Source organism: Bos taurus, chromosome 3 (genome assembly GCF_002263795.3).
Source record: "Bos taurus isolate L1 Dominette 01449 registration number 42190680 breed Hereford chromosome 3, ARS-UCD2.0, whole genome shotgun sequence".
Taxonomy (NCBI): domain Eukaryota; kingdom Metazoa; phylum Chordata; class Mammalia; order Artiodactyla; family Bovidae; genus Bos; species Bos taurus.
Genome location: NC_037330.1, coordinates 9,381,539 through 9,405,676, shown reverse-complemented (window position 1 = coordinate 9,405,676; position 24,138 = coordinate 9,381,539). Strand labels below are relative to the sequence as shown.

Genomic DNA, 24,138 nt, shown 5'->3' with positions numbered 1-24,138 from the left:
CCAAGATCTACAGATCCACTGGCTCCCATAGTGAAAGGCAAGGTCAGCTCCAACAAAAAAAATTTAGAAAACATGTTAACAATACATTACTAATATTAACATAATAATGTAAAATGTTAAAATACAATACCAACTGAAAGGCTTCAAAAACAGAGAAAATGAGGAATGGTGGTCATTCAGTCTGCTCTACCAACTGAGGTGCAGACTGAGCTGGGAAGAGACGTGATGGTAGAACCCAGCAGTGTTAAGCTAACACACCTCACACGGCAGCGTAGAGAAGCTGAGGAAGATTAGGAAAAGAGCTGGATGAAATACAGACTACCGTCCTCACTCAGAATATTTATTTGTCAGGAAAAAGGGCGCAGGCAGCATCCCACCTCCCTTTTCCCAAGCTACCTCCCTGAATCAATGGGCAGCAGTCAAAGAAATCAGAAGTGTACGTGTGTAAAAGAAAACGGTATGCAACTGGGGAAGAGCAGTCATTCACTTCCTAGACACACTATAATTACAGGCTTGCCAGCGAGACAGCAGGGCTGGTGAGAGTGGTGGATGGACTAGAACAGGGGAAACAGGACAGGACTTTTTCCTCACAGTTTGGGCTCAGAGAAGGGTTGGAATAAAGAGGTATTTAAAGTAGAGAGATGAGAGGAGAGGTAGGGGGTAAAGGAAGGTCAAGGGCTGAGTTCACCCAGATCACATAGCATTATAGAAAGAACCAGGGCAGCTGCTTGAGTTCTCAGGCTGGACAGGGAGCTGAGGACTCTGTACCTGGAGAGAGAATTCCAGGGCTTCTCTTTCAACCTGTGATTAGATGCAAAAGGCCCCCACTTACTTTGGAGAATTCACAACAGTCTGAAGGCAAGAGGGTGTGGCGACAGACCTACGGCCCCAGCCCAGGCTAAGTTTCTTTGCACTCATTCCCAAAGGCCCTGCTTAAGAGAAGTACAGAAATACAGAGTCTTAGGACGCTGTCCCTGATCCCCAGGTCCAAGAGAGGGAGGAGAGACAAGGCACGAAGACCTCGGGTACAAAAGTGAACATCAGTGTGGCCCTGTGTAACATGACTTTGGGAGAGGGAAAAAGGTGCCTGCCCCCAAAGAGTTGCCTTCCTTCACTTGGAAGGTAGCTGGGCCTTTGCTAGCAGCAGAAACCACAATGGAAAGGTTCACAGTAATGATCTGCAGAACAGGCCTTATTCCTACAAAGAGAAAAAGCCTCAGCTGGTATGACACAATCTTGGGTGGGATGACAGATGGCAGTGGGCAGCCACTCTGGTAGACGACACTCCTGCCTCAGTTCTCAGTGCTTCTTCTGACTCCAGACGTTCCCCCATGGCTGGGAATCAGGGAAGAAAGTGTGCTGTGTTTCACATGATCAGACACTGTTCGCCATTGGCACCTGGTGGGCCCGATAGATTAAGGGCATCCAGGTCAAAGTTGAGGCCAGGAGGCTGGAGAAGAGATGAAGGGACTCAGATAACTCCTCCCATTTCAAAAAGTTAGAGCTTTTGAAGGTCTATCCCCTGCAGCCACTATTATTACCTTAGGCGGAATCTCTAAAGGTTACAGAATAATGGAAACTTGGGCTCAGATTAAAGTCTACAAGATGGTATACTCACCATCTCCCCAGCAAGCTCTTTTGGAGGATGGCCCAAATCTTGTAGCTGGAAAATAAGGAGGAACACGAGATAAGCCCGTGCCTTGTGGCCTCCCCTGTGCGCCCTCCCCAACTTTGGTTCGGCTGTGTGGCCTCCTTTCAGGATCTGCCTGCAATGAACACTCAAGCAGAAAGCAGCAGCAGGCAGACAGTGAAAGGCCTTACCTGCTGCATAAGATCCAGCACCACCTCAAAACGAGCCTTCTGAGTGGCCTCACTGTCTGTGGGGGTCTCTGCCTCAAACTGCTCACATATTTTGCCCATGACACTATGTTGTTCCTGATATTTTTCAAATTGCTCTGGAGGTAGAGAGTCTCGGTGAGCCCGCAACCATTCTGGATACTAAGTAAACAGAGAATGGGTGGTGAAGAATTAAGTGAACAATGCGTAAGTAAGGGTCATAAAATACGAAGAACACGAAGGGGCCAGAAAGAGAGGAGAAGGAAAAACTAAATAAGCAAGTTTAGCATGAGAAGCAGCACTGACTTCAATCAGATCACCTGGCTATGCTAGCCTTTATGGTCACCATTTATGACAAACTTTTTCTGTGACGAGCCAGATGGTCAATATTTGAGGCTTTAAGGGCCACATATGGTTTCAGTCACATATTCCTTCTTTTGTGTTTAACAACTTTTAGAAGTCTCTCCAGTAACACTATAAACTCTTTGATGGCAGAGACCATCATTTAAACTACTCTTAAAATTGTTCACAGCATAAAGTCAGTAAACCATCAGTGACATCTTGTTGGAGAAATGAATGAAATTGGAAATGCAAGAAGGAGTTGATCAGACAACAACAGAGTCTTAGACTAGTTTATAGAAAACTATTAATAGAGCTGAAGGATTTCCCTGTCTACCTTAAATATCCTCAGTAAAGTAGCTTTACTCTCTTGGAGACACAACTCCTCCCTAACTCTCCCCCTCCAAATAAATAAACAAAGGAGAAAAAAAGATGAACTTGTACACTTGAGTTACTGTCTTTACAGTCTCTAAATAGACAAAGTAGCCCATAGGAGTTGATACAATGAGGAATAAGGAGGAAAAGCATAAACAGAAGTTCACAAACCTTTTCTGTGATTTCCTTCAGTGACGGGTACAGCACATCCCTGGACAGTAGGTTCTGCATGATACTCTGCATGATGGGGAGGATGGTCCCTTCCCCATCCCCTTCGTCCATGCCCAGCCCTTCCATGGCCTTGGTCAGTTCCTCTTCTGACATGCCAGAGTTCTGGAAAGGACAGAAGAGAAATGAGCAAGTATACCACCTTCTTGGGACACTTACCAACTTTTCAGGTGGGAAAGAACTATTTAAACATGCCTGTAGCAAAATAGTGAGGCAAGAACAGACTTGAGATGATAGCCAAGAGAGTCTGTCTTTTGAGACTCTGCCGGTGAAGTCTCTGTGAGTGGGACCCTTGTGGTTCCCTATCTCTTCCCCCTCACCTGAAGGTCAGTGGCATTCTTGGCTAGTCCACTTAACGTCTCCTTTAGGCAAGAGGTGAATTCTTGTTGGGAAGTCGCATCACTGCCTAGGAGAGATGAAAAGAGCCTAAGTCATTTAGGATTTTAACTGTTTGCTTGCTTAGACTGACCTGGTTACCAGCTTGGACATGGAGCATTTATTAGTGAATTACTACACTCCAAATCTTTGAATACTCTACGTTTATCTTCATAGTTATTTCCACAAATCTACGTGGACTGTGTCTCAGTTTGTTCTCTACAATGACACCCACATTAACACTGATCTTTAAAATTATCCCTTTTCAATAATCTTTTCTGTTACTTTCCAACCTATCTCACCCCTTTCATTAAACAGGGTCTCCTTTTTCCTTCCATCTCCTCCCCTATACCATGGCAGTGGTATCATAATTCCTGTCAACTTTTACAAAAAATTTTGGTGTTGTCAAGGGACAATAACCCAAGAGGTTTGTTCAGATATTTCCCACTGTTTCCCCTCCTTACCTACTCTCCCAGCAGCCTCTGAAAGCTTTTGGAACTGCTCTACCAGGTGGGGCTCTTCCTCAGCCAACTCTTTCATTGCTTTCTCAAACTCTGCAGTGGCTTGGGAAGCCAGCTCGCTGTCAAACAGTTCCTGGAAAAACTTCTCCTGGGAGGCGAAGAGGGCATCCTGCAGGCGACAACGTGGCCAAAGTACATCTCTTACTTGGCGCCCCACTGTACATGGTTTCTGACAGAAGCCACAGGCAGTGGCTCTGGGAGATGCAGTGCTTCCCTCCTACCCACCTCAATTGGACATTCTGACTACTTCTCCTTATGAGAACAGCAAAAAGGCATCCGGCCACTGAGGGAAGGCAATGGGCTGGCATTCCCAATCCAACCATTTAAATCTGTTCTTTGAGATCCCTCTACTTAATCTCAAGTCCCTGTTTCACAAGGACTGAGGCCTGCAAGAGCACTCAGCAATGTGAGGCCAAGGCACCCTCCCCGACTCCCTTCTGGCCCACAAGGGCCTGCCCCACCTCTGCTTGGAGCTGCACACCCATCCCCTCCCCATCCCTTAAGTGGGTAGAATTTATACTTTGGCAGTGTCTCCTGGCGATCTCTTCTGGGGCCCTGAAGCATCAGGGGCCGTGGTGGTAGGAGGGGGTGCTGGGGAGGGTTTGGCCTTATCGAAATCATCAAGAGCACCTTCAGAGACAAGAGACACAGTGTATATGTTGGTGATGGATGAGAATGCAAGGCTAGAGGGGTTTCTGAGCAAAGCATTAAGAAAACAATCTTTCAAGCTGCCAACCTTCCTAAAATGCTCTCCTTTTTTGAGTCTCCCTCTCCTGACCCACTCTTCAATAAGCTTCTCCCTCCCCCTCCCCATTATCTAATGTATTGTAATCATAGAGGAAGAAATCTCTTAAGGTGGAAAAAACATCTCTCAAAGCTGTAAGACGACAGTTCATCTACATGATGCCTCTTTGCCATACTTTAATGGTTCCTAGAAATCCCATACAGATATTCAAGGGGAACAGAGAACACAGATGTCCTTAACCTCCCTAGAACTCACTCTGGAGCCCTACAAGGAATAATCTTTGGCAAGAGAGCAGAAGCCTTAAGATATTTCACCCAGCTTCCCATGGGTCCTGGTACAAACTGAGGGACTCCATATTATACTCCACCGGAGGGCCCTGAACTCTCTTTTCTCTTTCAATTTAGCTCTCCCTCCCCAGAGTTGCTAGAGCTCCCTGTGGCCTCATCTCTGCAGACTCACACAGTCACTTAGCACTTCTCACCATTTCTGTTTATCTTTCCACCTGCCCACTCTGTGACTGAGCAAGAGACAAAAAGTATTCACCTCTACCCTGAAAAACCTCTGTTCTCACCACCACTATATTTGCCAGGCCTAGGAGTAAGACACCAGCCCCACTCTGGACAAGAAACCAAACCAGAGAGGAGTGGATGGCAGGGCTGAGAAGGAAAAGTACAGCCACCTCCTTTCAAAAGAGAACTGTCTTACCCTGAGGCTGTCTCACCCTGTTTTTCAAAATAATGGGAAGGGTTTGAGCTCTGACATGATGAAAGAACTGGAAAGGGGCCTGGTGGATGAAAGGACTGGGAGAAAGAAAGGAGTGTCTTTTCTATTAAGGAGGGCAGGAGCGTGCACAGAAGAACGCACTACAGGTTTGCTAATAGTTAATGGAAGCAATCCGTGGTTGTTCGGTTCGCTGCCCCCCGAGGACCAAATGCTGCTGCTGGTGGGGAGAGTCAGGACTTCAGAACTTACTAAAGTAAGGGGAGTTTGGAGAGGGAGCGTGAAACGTCCTCTGGGTTAGTTTCCCCTCCGGCAGAGTGATCAACAGTGTGGGCCGTTCAGGGACCCAGAGAGAACTCCTCAACTACCGCTGTAGAGGAAGGAGAGGGTGACCCAGAGATTTTCTCGAGGGTCGCAGTCAGACTCTCCGCCCCCGGCCAGCCTTTGGCGAGCCTTACTTGCTCCGCCCCAAACATCGCAGGTTTACCTACCCCCCTGAATGGACCCTTACATCCGCCCTCTTTGGGGCTTTCCCATGACGGGCTCTTACTTTCCAGAAGCTCTTCCAATTCCCGGTCAGCTTCGGCCCGGACACCACCGTCCCCCTCAGCCGCGGCCATCTTGCCACCTCTGACTTGCCGTAGGAGGTGGGACTCCGCAGCTCCGCTCGCCCCGCCCCCGAGCCCGCCCCTCTGCTCGCGCAACCAATGGTATTGTTGGTCCGTGCCAGGCCGCCATTTTTAAAGGGACAGGAGGCTCCAATTCCCACCCCTGCCACCTCTCTTCTTTCTACTGACACGTTGACCTAACAGAGGTGAGTTTACTCTTACCTTCTGCCAGGTTTTTTTTTCTTTTACTGGCCTGGCTTCCTTTCTTTCAACTTCCCACATTACCTGGCTTCCTTATTATTTTTTCCAGAGCTGTGGGTATGCCAAACTGGGACAAACTGCCTACGAGCCACCAGAAGCTGTGCATTTGTAATCAGTAAGGCAGTTGCAGTTACGGCATACCCAACATGGTAGTTTTATCTCACTTCAGTATTTTACTCACATGTCATCTTCTCTGAAATGCCTTCTTTGGCCTCACTAAATAAAACTGCAACCCCTCCCACACACATACATATACAAATCCTGTCCACTTTCCCTCCATTTTTCTCAACCCTTACCTCTATCTGACATACTGTATGTTTTACTTATTTATCATTTCTATCTCCCCTTAAGCCCTTTGCAATTTAAGCACGATGATGGCAAGGATTTTCATCTGTCATCTTCAGTGCTGCATCCCTAGCTCCTGGGCTAGGGATTAAAACTTAGGCATTCATTGTCTACTCTTTGCTCTCTCAGATCCTAAAGAGGCATGTTTCTCTGCAGAATCTACTGGCTATCTCACATTTCCTGTACCCCATTAAAACTATCACAGGGCCAAGAACTTAGAACTCGATTATTAATCAAATTGGGTAGAAAAGTGACTCTTGGACTTTGGATTAAGCAAAAAGGCTACTGTAGAGTTCCCTTCCCTGAACAGAAAAACATCTACTTGTGCTTTATTGACTACACCAAAGCCTTTGACTCTGTGGTTCACAACAAACTGTGGAAAATTCTTCAAGAGATGAGAATACCAGACCACCTGATCTGCCTCCTGAGAAATCTGTATGCAGGTCAAGAAGCAACAGTTAGAACAGGACATGGAACAACAGACTGGTTCCAAATCGGGAAAGGAATCCACCAAAGCTATATATTGTCACCCTGCTTATTTAACGTATATGCAAAGTACATCATGAGAAATGCTGGGCTGGATGAAACACAAGCTGGAAACAAGATTGCCGGAAGAAATATCAATAACCTCGGGCATGCAGATGACACCACCCTTATGGCAGAAAGTGAAGAAGAACTAAAGAGCCTCTTGATGAAAGTGAAAGAGGAGAGTGAAAAAGTTGGCTTAAAACTCAATATTCAGAAAGCTAAGATAATGCATCTGATCCCATCACTTCATGGCAAATAGATGGGAAACAATGGAAACAGTGAGAGAATTTATTTTCTTGGGCTCCAGGATCATTGCAGATGGTGACTGCAGCCATGAAATTAAAAGACACTTGCTCCTTGGAAGAAAAGCTATGACCAACCTAGACAGCATTTTAAAAAGCAGAGACATTACTTTACCACAAAGTTCTATCTAGTCAAAGCTATGGTTTTCCCAGTAGTCATGTATGGATATGAAAGTTGGAGTATAAAGAAAGCTGAGCATTGAAGAATTGATGCTTTTGAACTGTGGTGTTGGAGAAGACTCTTGAGAGTCCCTTGGACTGCAAGGAGATCCAACCAGTCCATTCTAAAGGAGATCAGTCCTGGGTATTCATTGGAAGGACTGATACTGAAGCTGAAACTCCAATACTTTTGCCACCTGATAGAAAGAACTGACTCCTTGGAAAAGACCCTGATGCGGGGAAAGATTGAAGGCAGGGGGAAGAGGGGACGACAGAGGATGACATAGTTGGATGCATCACCGACTCAATGGACATGAGTTTGAGCAAGCTTCTGGAGTTGGTGATGGACAGGGAAGCCTGGTGTGCTGCAGTCCATGGGGTCACAAAGAGTTGGACATGACTGAGTGACTGAAGTGAACTTCCCTGACTTATAGCCTTTTCTCTACACAGAAGTGAATCATGTGTAGTTGGGGGAGACTCAGATAAAGACAACTCCAGACATCCCTTCCCTTCTCTGGAATTGTTCTATTTAGATCTGCCAGAATGCATCAACTGCCTTAGACAAACCTACTTTACCACTTAGAGGGCATCTGCTGTTGTTCAAAATCCTATGTGGGGCACCATGGAGGACAGAGAGAGAAATCAGGACCAGCCCTTGCTGTTAAGGTAGTTGTCTGGGCATTAGGCTGGAGGTGGGTATAGACATAGACACAGCAAGTATGGCCAAGGTCATTGTCTTATAAGAATTCAGGATAAAGTATCATAAAGTTTAAAAGGGAGAAACCACATCTAAATGAAAAAACTCACTTCCTGACTTTCATCCTTAGCTTCCTAAACACACTTGAGTACTATGTCAAGCACCAGATTAGGTACTTACTCTTTCCTTGACATATAAGGCACATACTTTTAAAGTCATACCTGTGCAAAACCTGCTGTGATCGTCCAAGCACACGTACTGTAACTTGGGAAAAACACTCTGAACTAGAAGTCAGAAGACCTAAATGCTAGTCTCAACTCTGTTATTAAATTGCTTTGCTCAAAACCTTTCTCCACTCTAGGACTCTATTACAAATATGATTAAAAAAAAACAAAACAAAACAAAACATGAAAGCTGAAACTCTAAGGTTGTTTTCACATCTAAACTTCTGTAATCTAATTCTTCCCTGATTAATCTCTTTCTCCCCAATAGCTGTAACATCTATTCCAGGTTAACTCCAAACTGCTTATATGTGTCTCTCTAATACAACTGTAGTTACAACAAGCACATGTTACAGGTATTTCTATTGGCTTCACATTAATATAGTACTATAAGTATGCTAATAAGGAAAGTATCAGATAATTGAATGGAGTTGAAAATAGGCATGGTTGTTCTATTTCTTAAACTCGCTTTACCATTTTTTATGAATTTGTTTACTGGTTGCACGGGGTCTTTGTTGGTGTATGCACTTTCTTTAGTTATGGAGACAGGGGGCTGCGCTTCAGTTGCGGTGCATGGCTTCTTGTTGTGGAGCGCACGCTCTAGGTGTGCAGGTTCAATAGTTGTGGTGCATGGGCTTAATTGTTCCATGGCATGTGCAGTCTTCCCAGACCAGGGATTGATACCATGTCTCCTTCATTGGCAGGTGGATTCCTATCCACTGTACCACCAGGGAAGTCCATTAAACTTGCTTTACTACTGAAACGCCTAACACCTCATCTCAGTATTTACTCATCTCCTACCTTTCATGTATAGTGAACATTGCTGCAAGAGTATTTTACAGCCTTTTCTTTGTATCACTCTCTTGATTAAGGACATTTTTGGTTCTCCACTGTTTATTCAGTTCAGTTCAGTTCAGTCGCTCAGTCATGTCCAACTCTTTGCATCCTCATGAACTACAGCACGCCAGGCTTCCCTGTCCATCACCAACTCCCAGAGTTCACCCAAACTCATGTCCATTGAGTCGGTGATGCCATCCAGCCATCTCATCCTCTGTCGTCCCCTTCTCCTCCTGCCCGCAATCCCTCCCAGCATCAGGGTCTTTTTCAGTGAGTTAACTCTTCGCATCAGGTGGCCAAAGTATTGGAATTTCAGCTTCAGCATCAGTCCTTCCAATGAACACCCAGGACTGATCTCCTTTAGGATGGACTAGTTGGATCTCCTTGCAGTCCAACAGACTCTCAAGAGTCTTCTCTAATACCACAGTTCAAAAGCATCAATTCTTCGGCATTCAGCTTTCTTCACAGTCCAACTCTCACATCCATACATGACCACTGGAAAAACTATAGCCTTGACTAGATGGACCTTTGTTGGCAAAGCAATCAGAACACTGCTGCAAGAATATTTTACAGCCTTTTCTTTGTATTACTCTCTTGATTAAGGACATTTTTGGTTCTCCACTGTTTATTAATCAGCTTCAAATTCTTGTCTGGTATTCAATTACTTCACATTTATCCATTTTGTTTCCCAGTTGGTGATGGACAGGGAGGCCTGGCGTGCTGCAGTCCATGGGGTGGCAAAGAGTCGGACACGACTAAGCTGAACTAAGATTATGTAAGCTTCATGAGGATTGTCCACTTTTTTCATATCCCTTAGTTCATTATGTTTATATTGATATGCAAAACTAATTTTATAATTTAAGTTTTAAACTTAAAAAACTTTTACCAAAATAATCAATTTGCCTAGGTTACAATAAGAATGTTTATAACTGTTATGAAATTAGTATGCAAATTTTTTGAAAAGGCAGACTTATTTTGGGGATACTATGTTTAAGAAGGCATCTTTTTAAAACAAATTTTAAAATGTGAGATCTTAGTTCCCCAACTAGGGATTGAACCTGTGCCTCATAGAGTGGAAGTACAGTCTTAACCACTGGACCAAGGAAGTACCAAGAAAGCATCTTTTAAAGCTAAAAAGATACATAGGCCTGCACTCTTTGATGTAGGAATCACACAATTCTAGGAGTTTATCCTCCAGGCTCACTTTCCCCACCTGTACAATGTATGTTCAAGATATTCATTGCACCACTGTTTATAATAGTCAAATATCAATCAATAAGTATATCCATCAATAAAAAGACAACTTAAAATCCTTAAGTAGTATGCTTCCATTTAGATACAAATAGGGGGATAGGGAAGAACACATTGACATCTGCTTGTATATACATTTTAAAAAAAACCTCTGGCAGGATTTAAGGAAGCTAACAATGGCAGTTACCTGTTTTGGGGAAGGTGATAGGAACTGGGTGGCTGAGGGAAAGCAGAGGAGGAAGACATCACTGAATAGCTTTCTAAATTTATTGATTTGTGAACTAAATGTACTGTTTATTGAAAACATGAATTTGAAATGACAGTACATATTTTCATCAAAGGTGCATTATATCACACTACCAAATTAATCTTATTACATGACAAGCAAAATATGTTGTACTATATAGAGTGTATTACTAATTAGCAATAGATGGAAGGTTACAGTCAACAATGGAATAGGGAACTACTTGCTTTCTACCATTCTCACAGCAGTTTACTTTAAAAAAATCAATGGGTATTTACTATCTTTGTAATTAAAAATAATTATTGAAGGAAAGATATCTGCTTGGATGGGGCAGCTACATGAAGTAAGGAGGAATGTGAGCGTGTCCAGGAAACAAATGACAAACCACAAAACTCTCATAAAAATCTACTTTATTTCGTGTGAGAAACAAAATACAGGAACAATCTTTGGAAAGAATCAACAAAAGGTGATATGCATTTCTGGGAAAACAAACAGTTTCTTCTCAGACTTTAAGTTTCTGGGCACAGAGAGGCTATATCTGCCTAGGAGTTTAAATGCCCAAGGAAAATGGGGATGGCTAAGAGCTTGGTATGACTGAGTTAAAGACGCTATCTTATTTATTACATCTCATTCCTTTCTAACAAAAGGTACACATGGGGTGGAAAGGGAAAGGATAAATATTGAAGGAATTTACTATTTAAATGTTCATCACAAATGTTCTTTGAAAGATCTAGGCTGGAAAGGCAAGGCTAAGTGTGACCACAACTATAAGTCACCTTGAGAAGACGAGAGGTTCTCAGAGGCGACAACAACAACAAAGTCAGGTTTAGACTTGATTAGCCATACAAGAAGAGAAAAGGACATTAGATTTTAAGGCAGGGAGAACTAAACACCAACACGAAGAGTAGTTAAGGAAGAAAGAGCTAGAAGAATATAAAGACTCTGCAGGAAACATGGTGTTTCACCCTACACACAGAAAGGGGCCTCAGCGAAACTGCAGAGGGCTGATCCTCAAACCGATCACGTCTTTGCCAATCTCTGTCACCTGTGGAAGAAGAAAAAAGATTAGGGGTTTTTGAGGGTGAGAAGCCTAGAGAGTCTACTCCCTGCCCTCCTAGTGAGCACAGGCGAGTGCTTTGTTATGGTTACTGATTGGTAAGGAGTGGTGGGGAGAAGTTCTACCTTTCTCCAATGTCATTACCTTAAGGTGTGAGGCGGGAATACAGGAAACAAAAGGACCAATATGCCTTCTTTCCCCTTCCCTCAATACTCTAGATTCATTTCTCAAGGACAGTACTTACCGTAGTGACCTTGCAGATCTGACCCTTAAACTCAGGGGAATAGCAGGCCCCACTGAGCGGACATTTCTCCACTGGCTTTCCACGGTAGATGGGCCGATAAGATGCAGCACAGATGTCGAAAGGGTTGTGCATGTCATAATTGAGCTGATAGGCATCTGTGGGGTTTTTCTCACAGGCAGACAGGATTTTGCGGGTCTAAGGGAGGGAAGGAATGTTTTATTTAAAAGGACTGAAAACTGCACACCACAACTCAAATGACCTCAACACCATGGTTTAGCAGTTTCTTTGATGCAAGAAGCAATTGTACTGAGTGAATACAGAATATGTCCTCCGCACAGGTCATATGAAGGAATAATAACTGCCATTCCTATTGTATCACGGTTTTTCCTTTTCTATCCCAAAGTGGCTCTATGGAACTAGACCCATAGTGAAGTGAAGTGAAAGTCGCTCAGTCATGTCCAATTCTGCGACCCCATGGACTATACAGTCCATGGAATTCTCCAGGCCAGAATACTGGAGTAGGTAGCCTTTCCCTTCTCCAGGGGATCTTCCCAATCCAGCGATCGAACCCAGGTTTCCCGCACTGCAGGTGGATTCTTTTACCAGCTGAGCCACAGGGGAAGGCCAACTAGACCCATACTTCTCCACGAAGTCTGAGAATTGTCAGGGTTAGCCAGGAAAGGGTTAATACTGGCTTTCACTGCCCAAATAAAAAAGCTTTCAGAAAGCACAAGTAATGGGACATGTATATATATGGAGGTAACTGGTGTTGGTAAGGAGAAACCTTGAACTTAAGGACAGTGCGGGGCTGACTTTCAGCTACAGAGGAGCTATTTGATGTCACAGGTCACATTCTCACAGTGGAGCAATGTCTGAGTAAGGTATTTGCTTAGTTTCCAGGAGTTAAAGGGGGTCCTCATGCCATACAGAGGTCCTCATCCTCTGTATGTAAACAGAGGATGGCATCTTGTTGGCTCTTTTGTTGAATGCTGTAATACAACACTTTGTTTCTGAGACAAGAACCTTGGTCTTTGACCCCCTCCATGTAAGAGGAGATCCAGTTCTCCTATGCTCACTGAAGGAGTTCCCATATACCTGTTGAGCCACCTCCGGCTTGGGCCCGAGTTCCAACAGGCGCCGAGCAAAGGCGGCAGCAGTCCTGAAGTTCTTGAGCTTGAAGAAGAGGTTGAGGGCTGTACGCAACACCAGGATCATGTGCACTGGCTGCAGGTTTGAGTGGGTGAAATAGGCTGCCATCTGGTGGACAGAAGGAGGAACATGTCAGGCTGATGCTAAAGCTAGGCTAGATCATTTATAAGTTGTTACACATGCATTAAAAACACAACAAAACAACCAAATAAAAACCAGACTGGCTATAAAACAGAGAAAGCTTCTGCCTCCTAGTTATAGAGAACTTATGGGATGAGAAAGAAAGGTGGAGAAATACATTCTATTGTCACAGAAACAGGCCCAAATTTCTCTTACTCCCCACATTGAGACCTAAAGAATTCAGACTCCATAGAGGCTTCCCAGGTGGCACTAGCAGTAAAGAACCCACCTGCCAGGGCAGGAGAGGTAAGAGACCCTGGTTCGATCCCTGGGTAGGGAAGATCCCCTGGAGACAGAAATGGCAACCCACTCCAGTATTCTTGCCTTGAGAATCCCATGGACAGAGGAGCCTGGCGGGCTACAGTCCAGAGGGTCGCAAAGAGTCGGACACGACTGAAGTGACTTACTATTTATTCATTCAGAGGGTATAAGGGAGGATGCCTCTGTACTGCTCAGAGGTCTTACCTCACAGATGCGCTTCTGCTGTTCTAGAGTTTCCTTGGGCAGTTTCTTCCTTTCTGTCTCCATGGACAAACCCACAATGTACTCACGGCAAATGGTGATAAGCTGCTGAGCCTGGAGATAGGGGACAAAAGAAGGTCACGGTACAGATGCACGACTGGGGGGGTGCCTAGCACTGTGACAAGCAGCTAGACTGCTCTCACCTCTGCAATCTCTTGTTTATTGTCTACAACAAGAAGTGGCACGCTGAGTAAAATGGACCGGAATTTTTCCACAGCCTCCTCAAACTTGCCAACTGTGGTGAGCTGGTAGCACAGCTGCAACCGTTGGATGAGGTCATTAAGCTTCAGGCCCACAGCTGGTACACCGTTCTTCAGCCCTGCATCCTTCCTGAAAGAGAAAAGTAGAAAGAAGACAGGATGATTAGGAGCCCACCTCAACCTAACTTCTTCTGGAAACATGATCACAACAGCCTACAGTGAAAAAAGCCAGGGAAAAGTGCCAAGTCAAAGATCTTTTCCTACTAGGAAACATCAGCTCTGGGACAATGCTGATATTCCCTGAGGCTACCATCTGAAATATCTACCACAAGCTGGAACAGAGAGAAGCAAGGGGCCTTACCAATTGCGATTAGGATAGCCATACATGGAGGGCAGGCAGGGCAGAGCCTGATAGGTGGTGCGGCCTCGGGCATAGGTCTGCAGGAACAGTTGCTTGTAGGGGCCAAACTGGGTTACCCCTACTTGGTCGTGAAGGAGCTGGAATACAAGAGGAAGAAAACATAAGGATCTGAGCTCTGCTACTTAAAAACTAGTTGACCCTGGGCAAGGTATTTAAGTTCTCTCTACTTGGTTCCTCATCAATAAATTATATTTAATTATAGGACCTACTTCATTAAATAATACCCATAAAGCATTCATGATAGTGACTGGCAAACAGTCAACATTAGATGTTAGTGGTTGCTGCAGCTGTTGGTACTGTTATTGCTACCACAGCACATGGCTTAGTGTTCAAAACATACACCTGTTCATGAAGGGGTGAAGGGGTGCTGACTTCATTGATGTGAGCCAGAAAGCAGGCTATAAACCAGTGGAAAATGGCTGGAAGAATCCTCTTTAAGAGATTACTAAGCCGTACTGAAAGCAGATGAGAGGTGATACATATACACCTCTGCCCTTGTGGGTATAATAATTTCCATCTGGTTAAGATGAGTCAGCCATCCCCCTGGGACCCCAGGCACATTCGGTGAAGGCCAAGGTAACTTTAAGACTCACTCGCATGGCTGTTTCAAAAGAGCCGGCCAGGATGTGATCAACTGGAAGCTGAGAGTTATTACACCAGATCTAACAAGGAACAGAAAACCCAAGACAAGTGAACTTTTGCTCTTTCTCTTCCCAACAATCCTACTCTATATCTGTAACAGAAGAGTGTCAATATTCTTTACACATGTAATCAAGTATAGCCACCTCACAAACATTTACCCCTCCAGGGCTGTATTTCTCTGCTTACCTGAGTTGGGCTGGTTCCCTTGGTTGGGGGCACAAAGAACCCATCCTCAGCTCCCCCAGCTGCCCCAGGGGGTATATCCTAGGGGAAAAAGAGAAATGAGTCATTTTTTAAGGCATTCAAGCAATTTGTCCTGATCAGTTCAGTTCAGTCGCACAGTAGCATCCAACTCTTTGCGATCCCATGGACTGTAGCACGCCAGGCCTCCCTGTCCATCACCAACTCCCCGTCTACTCAAACTCATGCCCAATGAGTCGGTGATGCCATCCAACGATCTCATCCTCTGTCGTCCCCTTCTCCTCCCACCTTCAATCTTTTCCCAGCATCAGGGTCTTTTCCAATGAGTCAGCTCTTTGCATCAGGTGGCCAAAGTATTGGAGTTTCAGCTTCAGCATCATTCCTTCCAATGAATACTCAGGACTGATTTCCTTTAGAATGGACTGGTTGGATCTCCTTGCAGTCCAACGGACTCTCAAGAGTCCTCTCCACCACCACAGTTCAAAAGCATCAATTCTTCAATTGATGCTTCAAAAGCATCAATTTGTCCTGATAAATCTAAACAAAACTATCTTATTCCCAGCCTCTGCTGGTGAGGGGTGGTGGTTGTGGAAGATGATTCTCAAAATAGTAGAAATTTCAGTAGTTGTAACAAAAGCTATATACGAAAAGTTCCAATTCAAACAAAAAAGCTTGCTGCCTTTTCATAAGCTGCCACTGTACAACCCTAGTTATGTTCTTCTATCTTTCAAGTGGGAGATAAAGAGCAGATTAGGAGGATCTAGATCTCCGCCCTTTTGGGGTCCTTAGGACAGGGGTCGGGGGGTGACAAGGCTGCTGACCTCCACAGGGGTAAATGGAGAGAACCATACAAGGGTGAGAATTCCACTTACCAGCTCAGGAGGAAGCTCCAGATCTTCTTCCACATCCCAGCCACCTCCTTCTTCTTGTCCCTTGCCAAGAGCATCATCCCCCAAACCTTCTGTAGCCTCTACAAACCCATCTGTAAGGAAAATCCAGGCACAAAATAGATTTGCAACATGACAATTTTAGCCAAAGGCAAGAAAAATGTTGGGATCCCATGGTCCAGGACCCTGCAGAACTGCCCACAGCCCAGTCCCACTCCAAGGAGCCCATCTGCCCAGAACAGCCCGAGATGAGCATCTTACCTTCATCCAGCTGCAGCTCAGCATCCTCTCCCCAGCCCTCAGTACCAACAGTGTCAATGTCAATGTCAGCAGCCAGCGCGCCTCCCTTCCCTACAGTGGGAAGGGACAGAAAGGAGCTGGTTATAGTCGGTTAACTCTGAGATTCGGCCTCCTCTGCAGGCAAGATGTATCCCTAAGAAGCAGGTGCCAATGCTTTGTCTACTTACTGTTTTTGTTTATTATTTGTTTTTGTGGTATCTATGTCATGCTAACTTGCAGGTTAGCATAGGTTTCACAGAATGAAGGAATAGAAGAGAGATGAAAACAACTGACCTTCCTGCTAGCAAAAACTGCCTCTTAAACAATCTTTTCCTAACCAGCCTTCGGTACCAATTCTTGGCATTTCTTGCTGAGATCTTTGCTAAGTTAGCACCACTACTGTGTAAACAGGGTGTGAGGACAAAGGTTAGAGGGGAGGATATGGACGAAAGAGCAGTGCTGGGTACAAAATGCCCAAGGTCTATTTAAGTAGGCTCTTAGTTGCCAAGAAACTCGGAAGAAACAAATTAGTAGACTTTTCCAAGAAAACAGTGTAAAGATGAGTGGCAGTGAGTATAGTCACATGACAGAATTGAGGCAGCTGAGGTTTGTATCTTAAGATTGTATGTCATGAATGATAAAACACAGAATGGAGAGTATGACTACATATATGGTAAAACCTAAGAAAATACACCGAAAGTTAACAGTGGTTGTTAGAAGCATGAACCAAGAGACCTCTTTCCCTCCTATTTTCTGAATTTTCATGATCTCAGCATGATTTTATTCAGTTTTTAAAAGGCTGTACAATAACTCTGATTGGCATTTCAGTGCTCCATGAGGCGTCACACAGAAAAAAGAATAGATGGAAAGGACATTATGGCTAAGGGTACTCTCTAGAACAGTTTCTCACAAAACAAGCACACAACAAAAATGCTATGGAAGAAGTGGACATCTACCCTTGCTGGCAATGGAGCCCTCGAAGAACCCTTTGGACACAGTCAGTAAGGGCCAGTTGGTATCCAACGGCATGATGGGTGCAGGTGGCTGAAGCAACTTGGCATTAGGGTCAATGTCGGGGATCTGGAAGGCAAGAGAAGGTTAAAAGCAAACAGCTCTCAGGAACATTGTAGGGGAGGTTGTGGAGCTTCTTTTGATCTCAGTGGGAGTGACATTTATAAGTTTGAAAGTGAAAGTGAAGTTGCTCAGTCGTGTCCGACTCTTTGTGACCCCATGGACTGTAGCCCACCAGGCTCCTCCGCCCATGGGATTCTCCAGGCAAGAATACTGCAGTGGGTTTGCCATTTCCTTCTCCAGGGGATCTTCCTGACCCAAGGATTGAACCCAGGTCTCCCGCATTGCAGGCAGTCGCTTTAACCTCTGAGCCACCAGGGAAGCCCCTTGTAAGTTTAAATAGTCCCAAGATATCAGAGTTAATCCTGTAATCAGAGACACTTTACATAAAGACTCACTGTCTCCTTCTCTGGGTCAAATGTCTCCTTCAGGCTCTCAGCTTCTTCGTCTAAGCCGTGGGTAGCAGCTGTGAGATAGGCCAGTGACTCTGTGAAGAAAACAGACTTTGTGGTAAAGGTACATTTCCAAGTGTACCATCAGCATCCTGATGTCAGCCTCCTGGTATTCAAGTCCTGGCATAATCCGCTTCCCTTAAGTGTGGGCTGGACTTATGGACTCACTTCTAAGGAACAGCACGTGGGAGAAATGATGGGATGTCATTTGTGAAATCAGCATACAAAGATACGGCTTAATCTGAGGGGCCCCACCTGCTCTAAGGGAAACCAGCTGCCATACTGTGAACCGCCCTATGGAAAAGCCTACATAGCAGAAAACTGACGTCTTCCAGCAGATAGCCAGCGAGGACCCAAGGCTTGCCCACAGCCACACGGTGAACATGGGAGTGGATCCTCCTCCACTCGAGCCTTGAGAAGTCTGCAGTCTTGGCCAACACCTTGATTGCAGCCTAATGAAAGCTAGTGAGCCAGAGGCTCTCAGCTAAGTCACACTGCAAACTGAGATAACCAATGTTTATTGTTTTAAACTACTGTTTTGGGTAACTAGCTATACAGTGATAAATAACTAAAACAGTTGCTTATCCTTAAGATCTATCAGTGTTAACAAGAACCTTGAACTCATTCCTTTCTCTTCTCTTTCACATCCCACATCAGTCCCCTTCAACAAATTATGTTGGTTCAACCTTTAAAATATATGCCAAATCTGACCACTGCTCAGCTGTTCACAGGCAGCACCTTGGTCCAAACCACATCTTTCACCTTTCTTATTCCCTAATGTATCTCAAGTGCTAGTGTGATGCTTGGTATATACCGTGGGTTCTCAAAAAATATCCCTTAAATATAAAATAAATATATGAGTAAAACCCCCAGACTTGAAGTAAATAATAAAACTCTAATGGCATTCAACCAACTACATTTACTATAGTATCTGCTCCAGGACCTTTTAAAACCCACTTTCCCAGTGATATTAGCTATTTTCCTACCAGTGTCTACAGAAACTATATTTTCTGGCCGTCCCTCCATTTGGCTTTGAAGAAAGTCTTCTGAGCATGGTAGGAGCATGCGGTCTCTTCTGAAAAATGTGCAATGAAGGAAATCCCCTCACCACTATACATGAATAACTTGCCATAAAGAAAGTACTTCCTGAGGCCACCCCCCACCCCATGTGAGTTCTGGATACTTACTCTGCCCACAGTTCTTCAGGATCCGCACCCGCTCGGACACATCTCCCAGGTAAAGGGCATTCTGATAATGGCCACTCATGTCCTTTCGTATCTCAGCTGCACCAAGACAGTAAGAGGCACTCAGTTAGGTCTTCTCTCTCAAGTTCTCTCTTGCCTCTATTTGCCGTCTTCCTCCCCACAAAGACCCCTCTTCCCATCCTTAGTTTCTGGGGTCTTACCAATCTTCATCATCTTGCGAAGTTTCTCTAGGTTGCCAGTGATAAGGTACAAGAAGGAAAGTTTGTCAAAGTTTTTGGTGCGCTGATAACACATTTCCACAATCTGGTGGTTCCCCTGTAGTAAGGCCACCTCTCCCAGCTTTTCCCAGCAGTTCTTGTCATCTAGTGCTTTGGCTGCTTCCAGAGCAATCTAAAGAATCCCCAGGATTAGAGTTAACAAGTTGGAGGTTATTATGACTGAAAACCAGAGTCTGCAGACAAAATGTCCATCTCTAAATAAATCTTCCAAGCAACTCTTTATACTTCATTCCACCTAGCTTTGCTTTCAGTAATTCTACTGAAAATTCAATCAACAAATGGGATCCCTTAGGATCCATGGATCAAAGTGTCAGATCATATTATCTTCCTCCTCAGAAATTTACAACAAAATCATCTTCTAGCAGTTACTGATTTCATACAGTCAATTGTTGCTTAGCTATCATATTTCCTATCTGCCAGGTCTGACGAACAGTGTGGCTCCTCAGAAGAAGTAATGGAAGAAGGAAGTTCAGAACTATTTCCACCCACTTAAAAATAATGTTTACAGACTCTACACCTCAACATTTAGTAAGTGTTCCTTCATCCAAGCAGCCAATCGGCAAATCAATGTCAAGGAAATAATGAGATTTTTCTAATTCTATCCTATCATGCTTCTGTTGTAAAAGTTATTGAATTCAGACTAACTCAGAATGACAACAACAGTAGAAATGCTGTGGCAGAAGCAAAAATGGGCAAATAAGCAACAGGAAGATGGCTCCACAACTTAAAAAATCCTAAAATTCATTACATTGGCTGAAGAAGCAAGCCCAGAGTAATGTCTTCCCAAGGCCACCGTAACCCCCTCGCCTCCTCTGCAACAAAGTAGGGGCTTATAACCCTACTTCTCTCACCTCAATGTTTCCACACTCCAGTGCCAGACTAAAGCGAGTTTTTTCATCCTTGACGAAATGCAGTGCCACTTCAGGATATCCCTTCTTCTGAAGATAAGCAATGATAGACTGGCCTACAAGTTTCGCATTTCTCACCATGTGTAGCACCTAGACATTTGGGGTGGGGTAGGCAGGAAATAGAGATCATTTATAGGAAAAAAGGAGCACTGCCCCTCTCAATACTCCTAATATGCTTCCTCATTTCATACCTCGTCATATTTTCTGTTGATCAGGGCCAGTTTGAACTTGAACTCAGTGGGATCAATGGTGAGCACCCGAGGACGACACTCCCTGTCCAGGCAATATACATTGTTGCCCTTCACCCGCGTGACGTAGATAGGTAAATCCAGAGTTCGGATGATCCCGTAGTCCCTGAGAATAAGAGTTGAAGAGCACAATTTTCAGCAAATGCATGGGTAAACCCAGCCTATAAGGAAGTAAGACAAGTCTAGGACCTAATCTTTTATCTTCTCATTACCCCTTTCTCAAGTGCCATTTGAACAATGGTATAGATGTGAAGTGAGTCAAAAAACAGCAGAACTAAATGCCAGACTTATTTGATTCTCTTGTGTGAAGTGGGAAAAGGTGGGGCAGATGGTATGATTTCTCTTTATAAGCTAATACTCTACAGTCTAAGAGACACAGCTATCAGAACCAGACCTGAAAGTTAAAAATCTTAAGTTCTGATATATAATCACTAGCCCGCTGCTGCTACTGCTTAGTCACTTCAGTTGTGCCCAACTCTCTGATGCTAGGGACTGTAGCCTGTCAGGCTCCTCTGTCCATGGGATTCTCTAGGGAAGAGTACTGGATTGGGTTGGCATGCCCTCCTTCAGGGGATCTTCCAGACCCAGGGACTGAACCCGGGTCTCCTGCACTGCAGGCAGATTCTTTTACTGCTGAGCCACCAGGGAAGCACCACTAGACTACTATCAACAGCTAAATCCTTCCTTATAAGCTATAAGTGAAAGTAGAAGACAGGTACGTGTGACGACTTCTGACATACAAAGAAATGATGCAAAGCATGTAATGTTTTAAACTAAACAAAAATTAAAAGTTTACAAATGAAAACTTATGACTATAGCTAACACAATACTTGAAGGATAATTTATAGTGTTAAGTACACACATATTAGAAGAATACTCAAAAATTAATGAGCTCTATATGTTTAATATTAGGAGAAAGACTAAAAATTAATAAGTATCCATCTCAAAGACTTTATTGTTCTTTTAAAAGTTAAAACAAAGAATATACTTGGAAGGAAAAGAATAAAGCCAATAGTAGAAATTAAGAAATAGAAAACAAAAATACAATAGAGAAGTTCAAATTATTTGAAAATAGCCTAATAAACTAAAAATAAAGTGGAAAAGATTTGTGGACCTACTATGGCAACCCACTCCAACATTCTTGCCTGGAGAATTCCATGGACAGAGGAGCCTGGGGGCTATAGTCCCCAGAGTCACAAACAGTCAGACACAATTGAGAGACTAACACTTTCACTTTCTTTTACCAGATGTAAAGACTTACAAAACTATAACACTCAAGACAGTGCAGAATTCGATCGCAGATAGACAAAAGACCACAAGAAAACAGATCTTTGCATTTCTGTAAACGTGATTCATATATCACAAAGATGGCTCTGCAGAACTATGGGGAAAAGTTGGTATTTTTCAATACACGCTGCTGCTGCTGCTGCTGCTAAGTCGATTCAGTCATGTCCGACCCTTTGCGACCCCATAGACAGCAGCCCACCAGGCTCCCCCGTCCCTGGGATTCTCCAGGCAAGGACACTGGAGTGGGTTGCCATTTCCTTCTCCACTGCATGAAAGGGAAAAGTGAAAGTGAAGTCACTCAGTCAGGTCCGACTCTTTGTGACCCCAAGGACGGCAGCCTACCAGGCTCCTCCGTCCATGGGATTTTCCAGGCAAGAGTACTGGAGTGGGGTGCCATTGCCTTCTCCCTGAGTGTCCTTATGAAAAAGGAAAGCTGAGCCCACTACACTTTATACCATATACAAAAATCAACTTCAGGTAGATTATAGACCTAGATGCAAAAGGCAAAACTATAAAGTTGTCATAGGAAAGGTAAAAGAATGTTCTTATGATCTTGGAGTCAATAAAGATTTCTTAACTAGGACACAAAACTTGATATCCATAAATGATAAGGTGCATAAACTCAACTACATTAAGAACTTCTGTTCATTAAAGGATCTCAAAAGAATAAAAAAATATGCAGCAGAATGGGAGGTGATATTAGTACTTGCAATACACTGCCGTCAAAAGGACTGATGTTCAGATAAATAAAGAACTCCTATAATAAAAGAACAAGGATAACTTATTTAAATGAAAGATAAAAGCCTTGAACAAAATTCATAAGAAAGGAAATACTGATGGATGGCTAAATAAAAAAAGTTGTCTAATCTCCTTGGGAATCAGATAATAGCAACGTAAAATTACAAAATACATCCCATATCTGCCAGTCAAAAATGAGTCTGACAAAGGCAAGTGCCCGCCAGGGTGACAAGCAAGGAAACTTTTATACAATGCTGGGGGGCATGCAAATTGCTAAAACCACTCTTTCACATTAGTGAGCAAATGTGAAGATAAGCGTGTTCTACGACCCAGCAATTCTGCTCGCGGGAAACGCCCTAGAGCAATATATGTGCATATGAACCAGAGTACATGTAAGAATGTTTAAAAGAACATTGTTCCTAATAGCCAAAACCTAGAAATCGCCCAACTATTGGTCTAGTATAGAACTGATAAACTGTGCTATATTCATATAAGCGAGTATTATACAACAATGAAAACAAATAAATTAGAGCTATAACATGGATGAATCTTACAAACAATATATTGAGCAAAACAAGCAAAATATAAAATATATTCAGCATGACTTAATTAATATGAAGTTCAAAAGCAGGCAAAATTAAATCATTATTTTATTGATAAAATAATGGTGGTAAAATTGCAAAGAAAAGCAAGGAAGAAATTATCATAAAAGTCAGAATAACGTTTTCTTTGTGTGGTGAAGAGAGAGAGTTGTGATCAATAGGGACCACATGGCAAAGGGAAATGTTCTATTTCTTAACTCGGGTGGCAGTTACACAGATGTTCATTATATAACTGTTTGCTATTTCATATATTTATAACCTATATAATTTTCTATATTTGTGTCATATTTCACACAATTTTAAAACAGCTGAAAAAAGAATGTTCTGATGCCTCCAGCACATATATGCCAAACAATGCTTTTCCATAAAGACAGTTCAAGGAGGACTTCAGTATGTCTCTTGAGACAGGATAGTGATTTTCAGAAGCCACTTTCTCCCATTCTGTATTTCAGATAATTAACTTACCCAGTGGTGACAGCATATTTGATGTGGTTGCTTGTGGTATAGATAAATACCCCACTCTCATCCCAGGCCCCACTCTTGACACGAATGTTCTCATGAATGTTACATAGAGCCTCCAGTTTGCGGTTACAGATCACAATGGCTGTAAGAGGCATAGGACATGAGTGCTCTGCTGGACAGGGTGAGTGAAGTAGGCTGGCAGGGACGGGGAGGGAGGGGCTGGTCTCAAATCAGGGTGGATATAATCAAGACTTACCATGTTTGGCCAGTAGTGCTACATGGGACATGTCTGCTGACCAGATAACATATTTCACCTTGGAAATCTTCACAGATGCCAGAGTCCTGGGATAGAGAGAAGGGCAAACATGAGTGGGTCTGATCCCCTTGTTCCAGGTTATGACTTACCGCCTCTTCATCTTCAAATTAATGTAAACCCTAATTTCTCTCTTTTTTTTTTTTTTTTAGCATTTAATTAATTTTTTAACACCAAAAACATTTTGTACTATGGTATAC

At 43.6% G+C, this 24,138-nt stretch overlaps 2 protein-coding genes across 3 annotated transcripts in view; both read right to left on the bottom strand.

Moving 5' to 3' along the window:
- Positions 1–330: 330 nt before the first annotated feature.
- PEX19 (peroxisomal biogenesis factor 19) lies at positions 331–5,771 on the bottom strand. The gene is given in 8 exon segments (NM_001034540.2): positions 331–1,450; positions 1,619–1,663; positions 1,822–1,998; positions 2,722–2,883; positions 3,099–3,184; positions 3,618–3,783; positions 4,195–4,304; positions 5,690–5,771. Coding segments are annotated over 8 exon segments (900 nt in total). The 5' UTR covers positions 5,760–5,771; the 3' UTR covers positions 331–1,366.
- Positions 5,772–10,985: 5,214 nt separating this feature from the next.
- COPA (COPI coat complex subunit alpha) overlaps positions 10,986–24,138 on the bottom strand; it is a 44,073-nt gene continuing 30,920 nt past the window's right edge. The window contains exons 16-33 of one of the 2 annotated variants that reach the window (XM_005203443.5): positions 23,882–23,967; positions 23,629–23,794; positions 20,480–20,642; positions 20,232–20,378; positions 19,303–19,492; positions 19,085–19,180; positions 17,844–17,932; positions 17,331–17,454; positions 16,357–16,446; positions 16,081–16,190; positions 15,194–15,271; positions 14,959–15,027; positions 14,306–14,442; positions 13,888–14,074; positions 13,688–13,798; positions 12,989–13,150; positions 11,894–12,088; positions 10,986–11,637 (exon numbers count right to left, since the gene is read on the bottom strand). In XM_005203443.5, coding sequence (XP_005203500.1) covers positions 11,578–11,637; positions 11,894–12,088; positions 12,989–13,150; positions 13,688–13,798; positions 13,888–14,074; positions 14,306–14,442; positions 14,959–15,027; positions 15,194–15,271; positions 16,081–16,190; positions 16,357–16,446; positions 17,331–17,454; positions 17,844–17,932; positions 19,085–19,180; positions 19,303–19,492; positions 20,232–20,378; positions 20,480–20,642; positions 23,629–23,794; positions 23,882–23,967 — 2,260 coding nt within the window. In that variant the 3' untranslated portion in view covers positions 10,986–11,577. The remainder of the gene's footprint in view (positions 11,638–11,893; positions 12,089–12,988; positions 13,151–13,687; positions 13,799–13,887; positions 14,075–14,305; positions 14,443–14,958; positions 15,028–15,193; positions 15,272–16,080; positions 16,191–16,356; positions 16,447–17,330; positions 17,455–17,843; positions 17,933–19,084; positions 19,181–19,302; positions 19,493–20,231; positions 20,379–20,479; positions 20,643–23,628; positions 23,795–23,881; positions 23,968–24,138) is intronic. The other variant, NM_001105645.1, reaches the window with a different exon arrangement.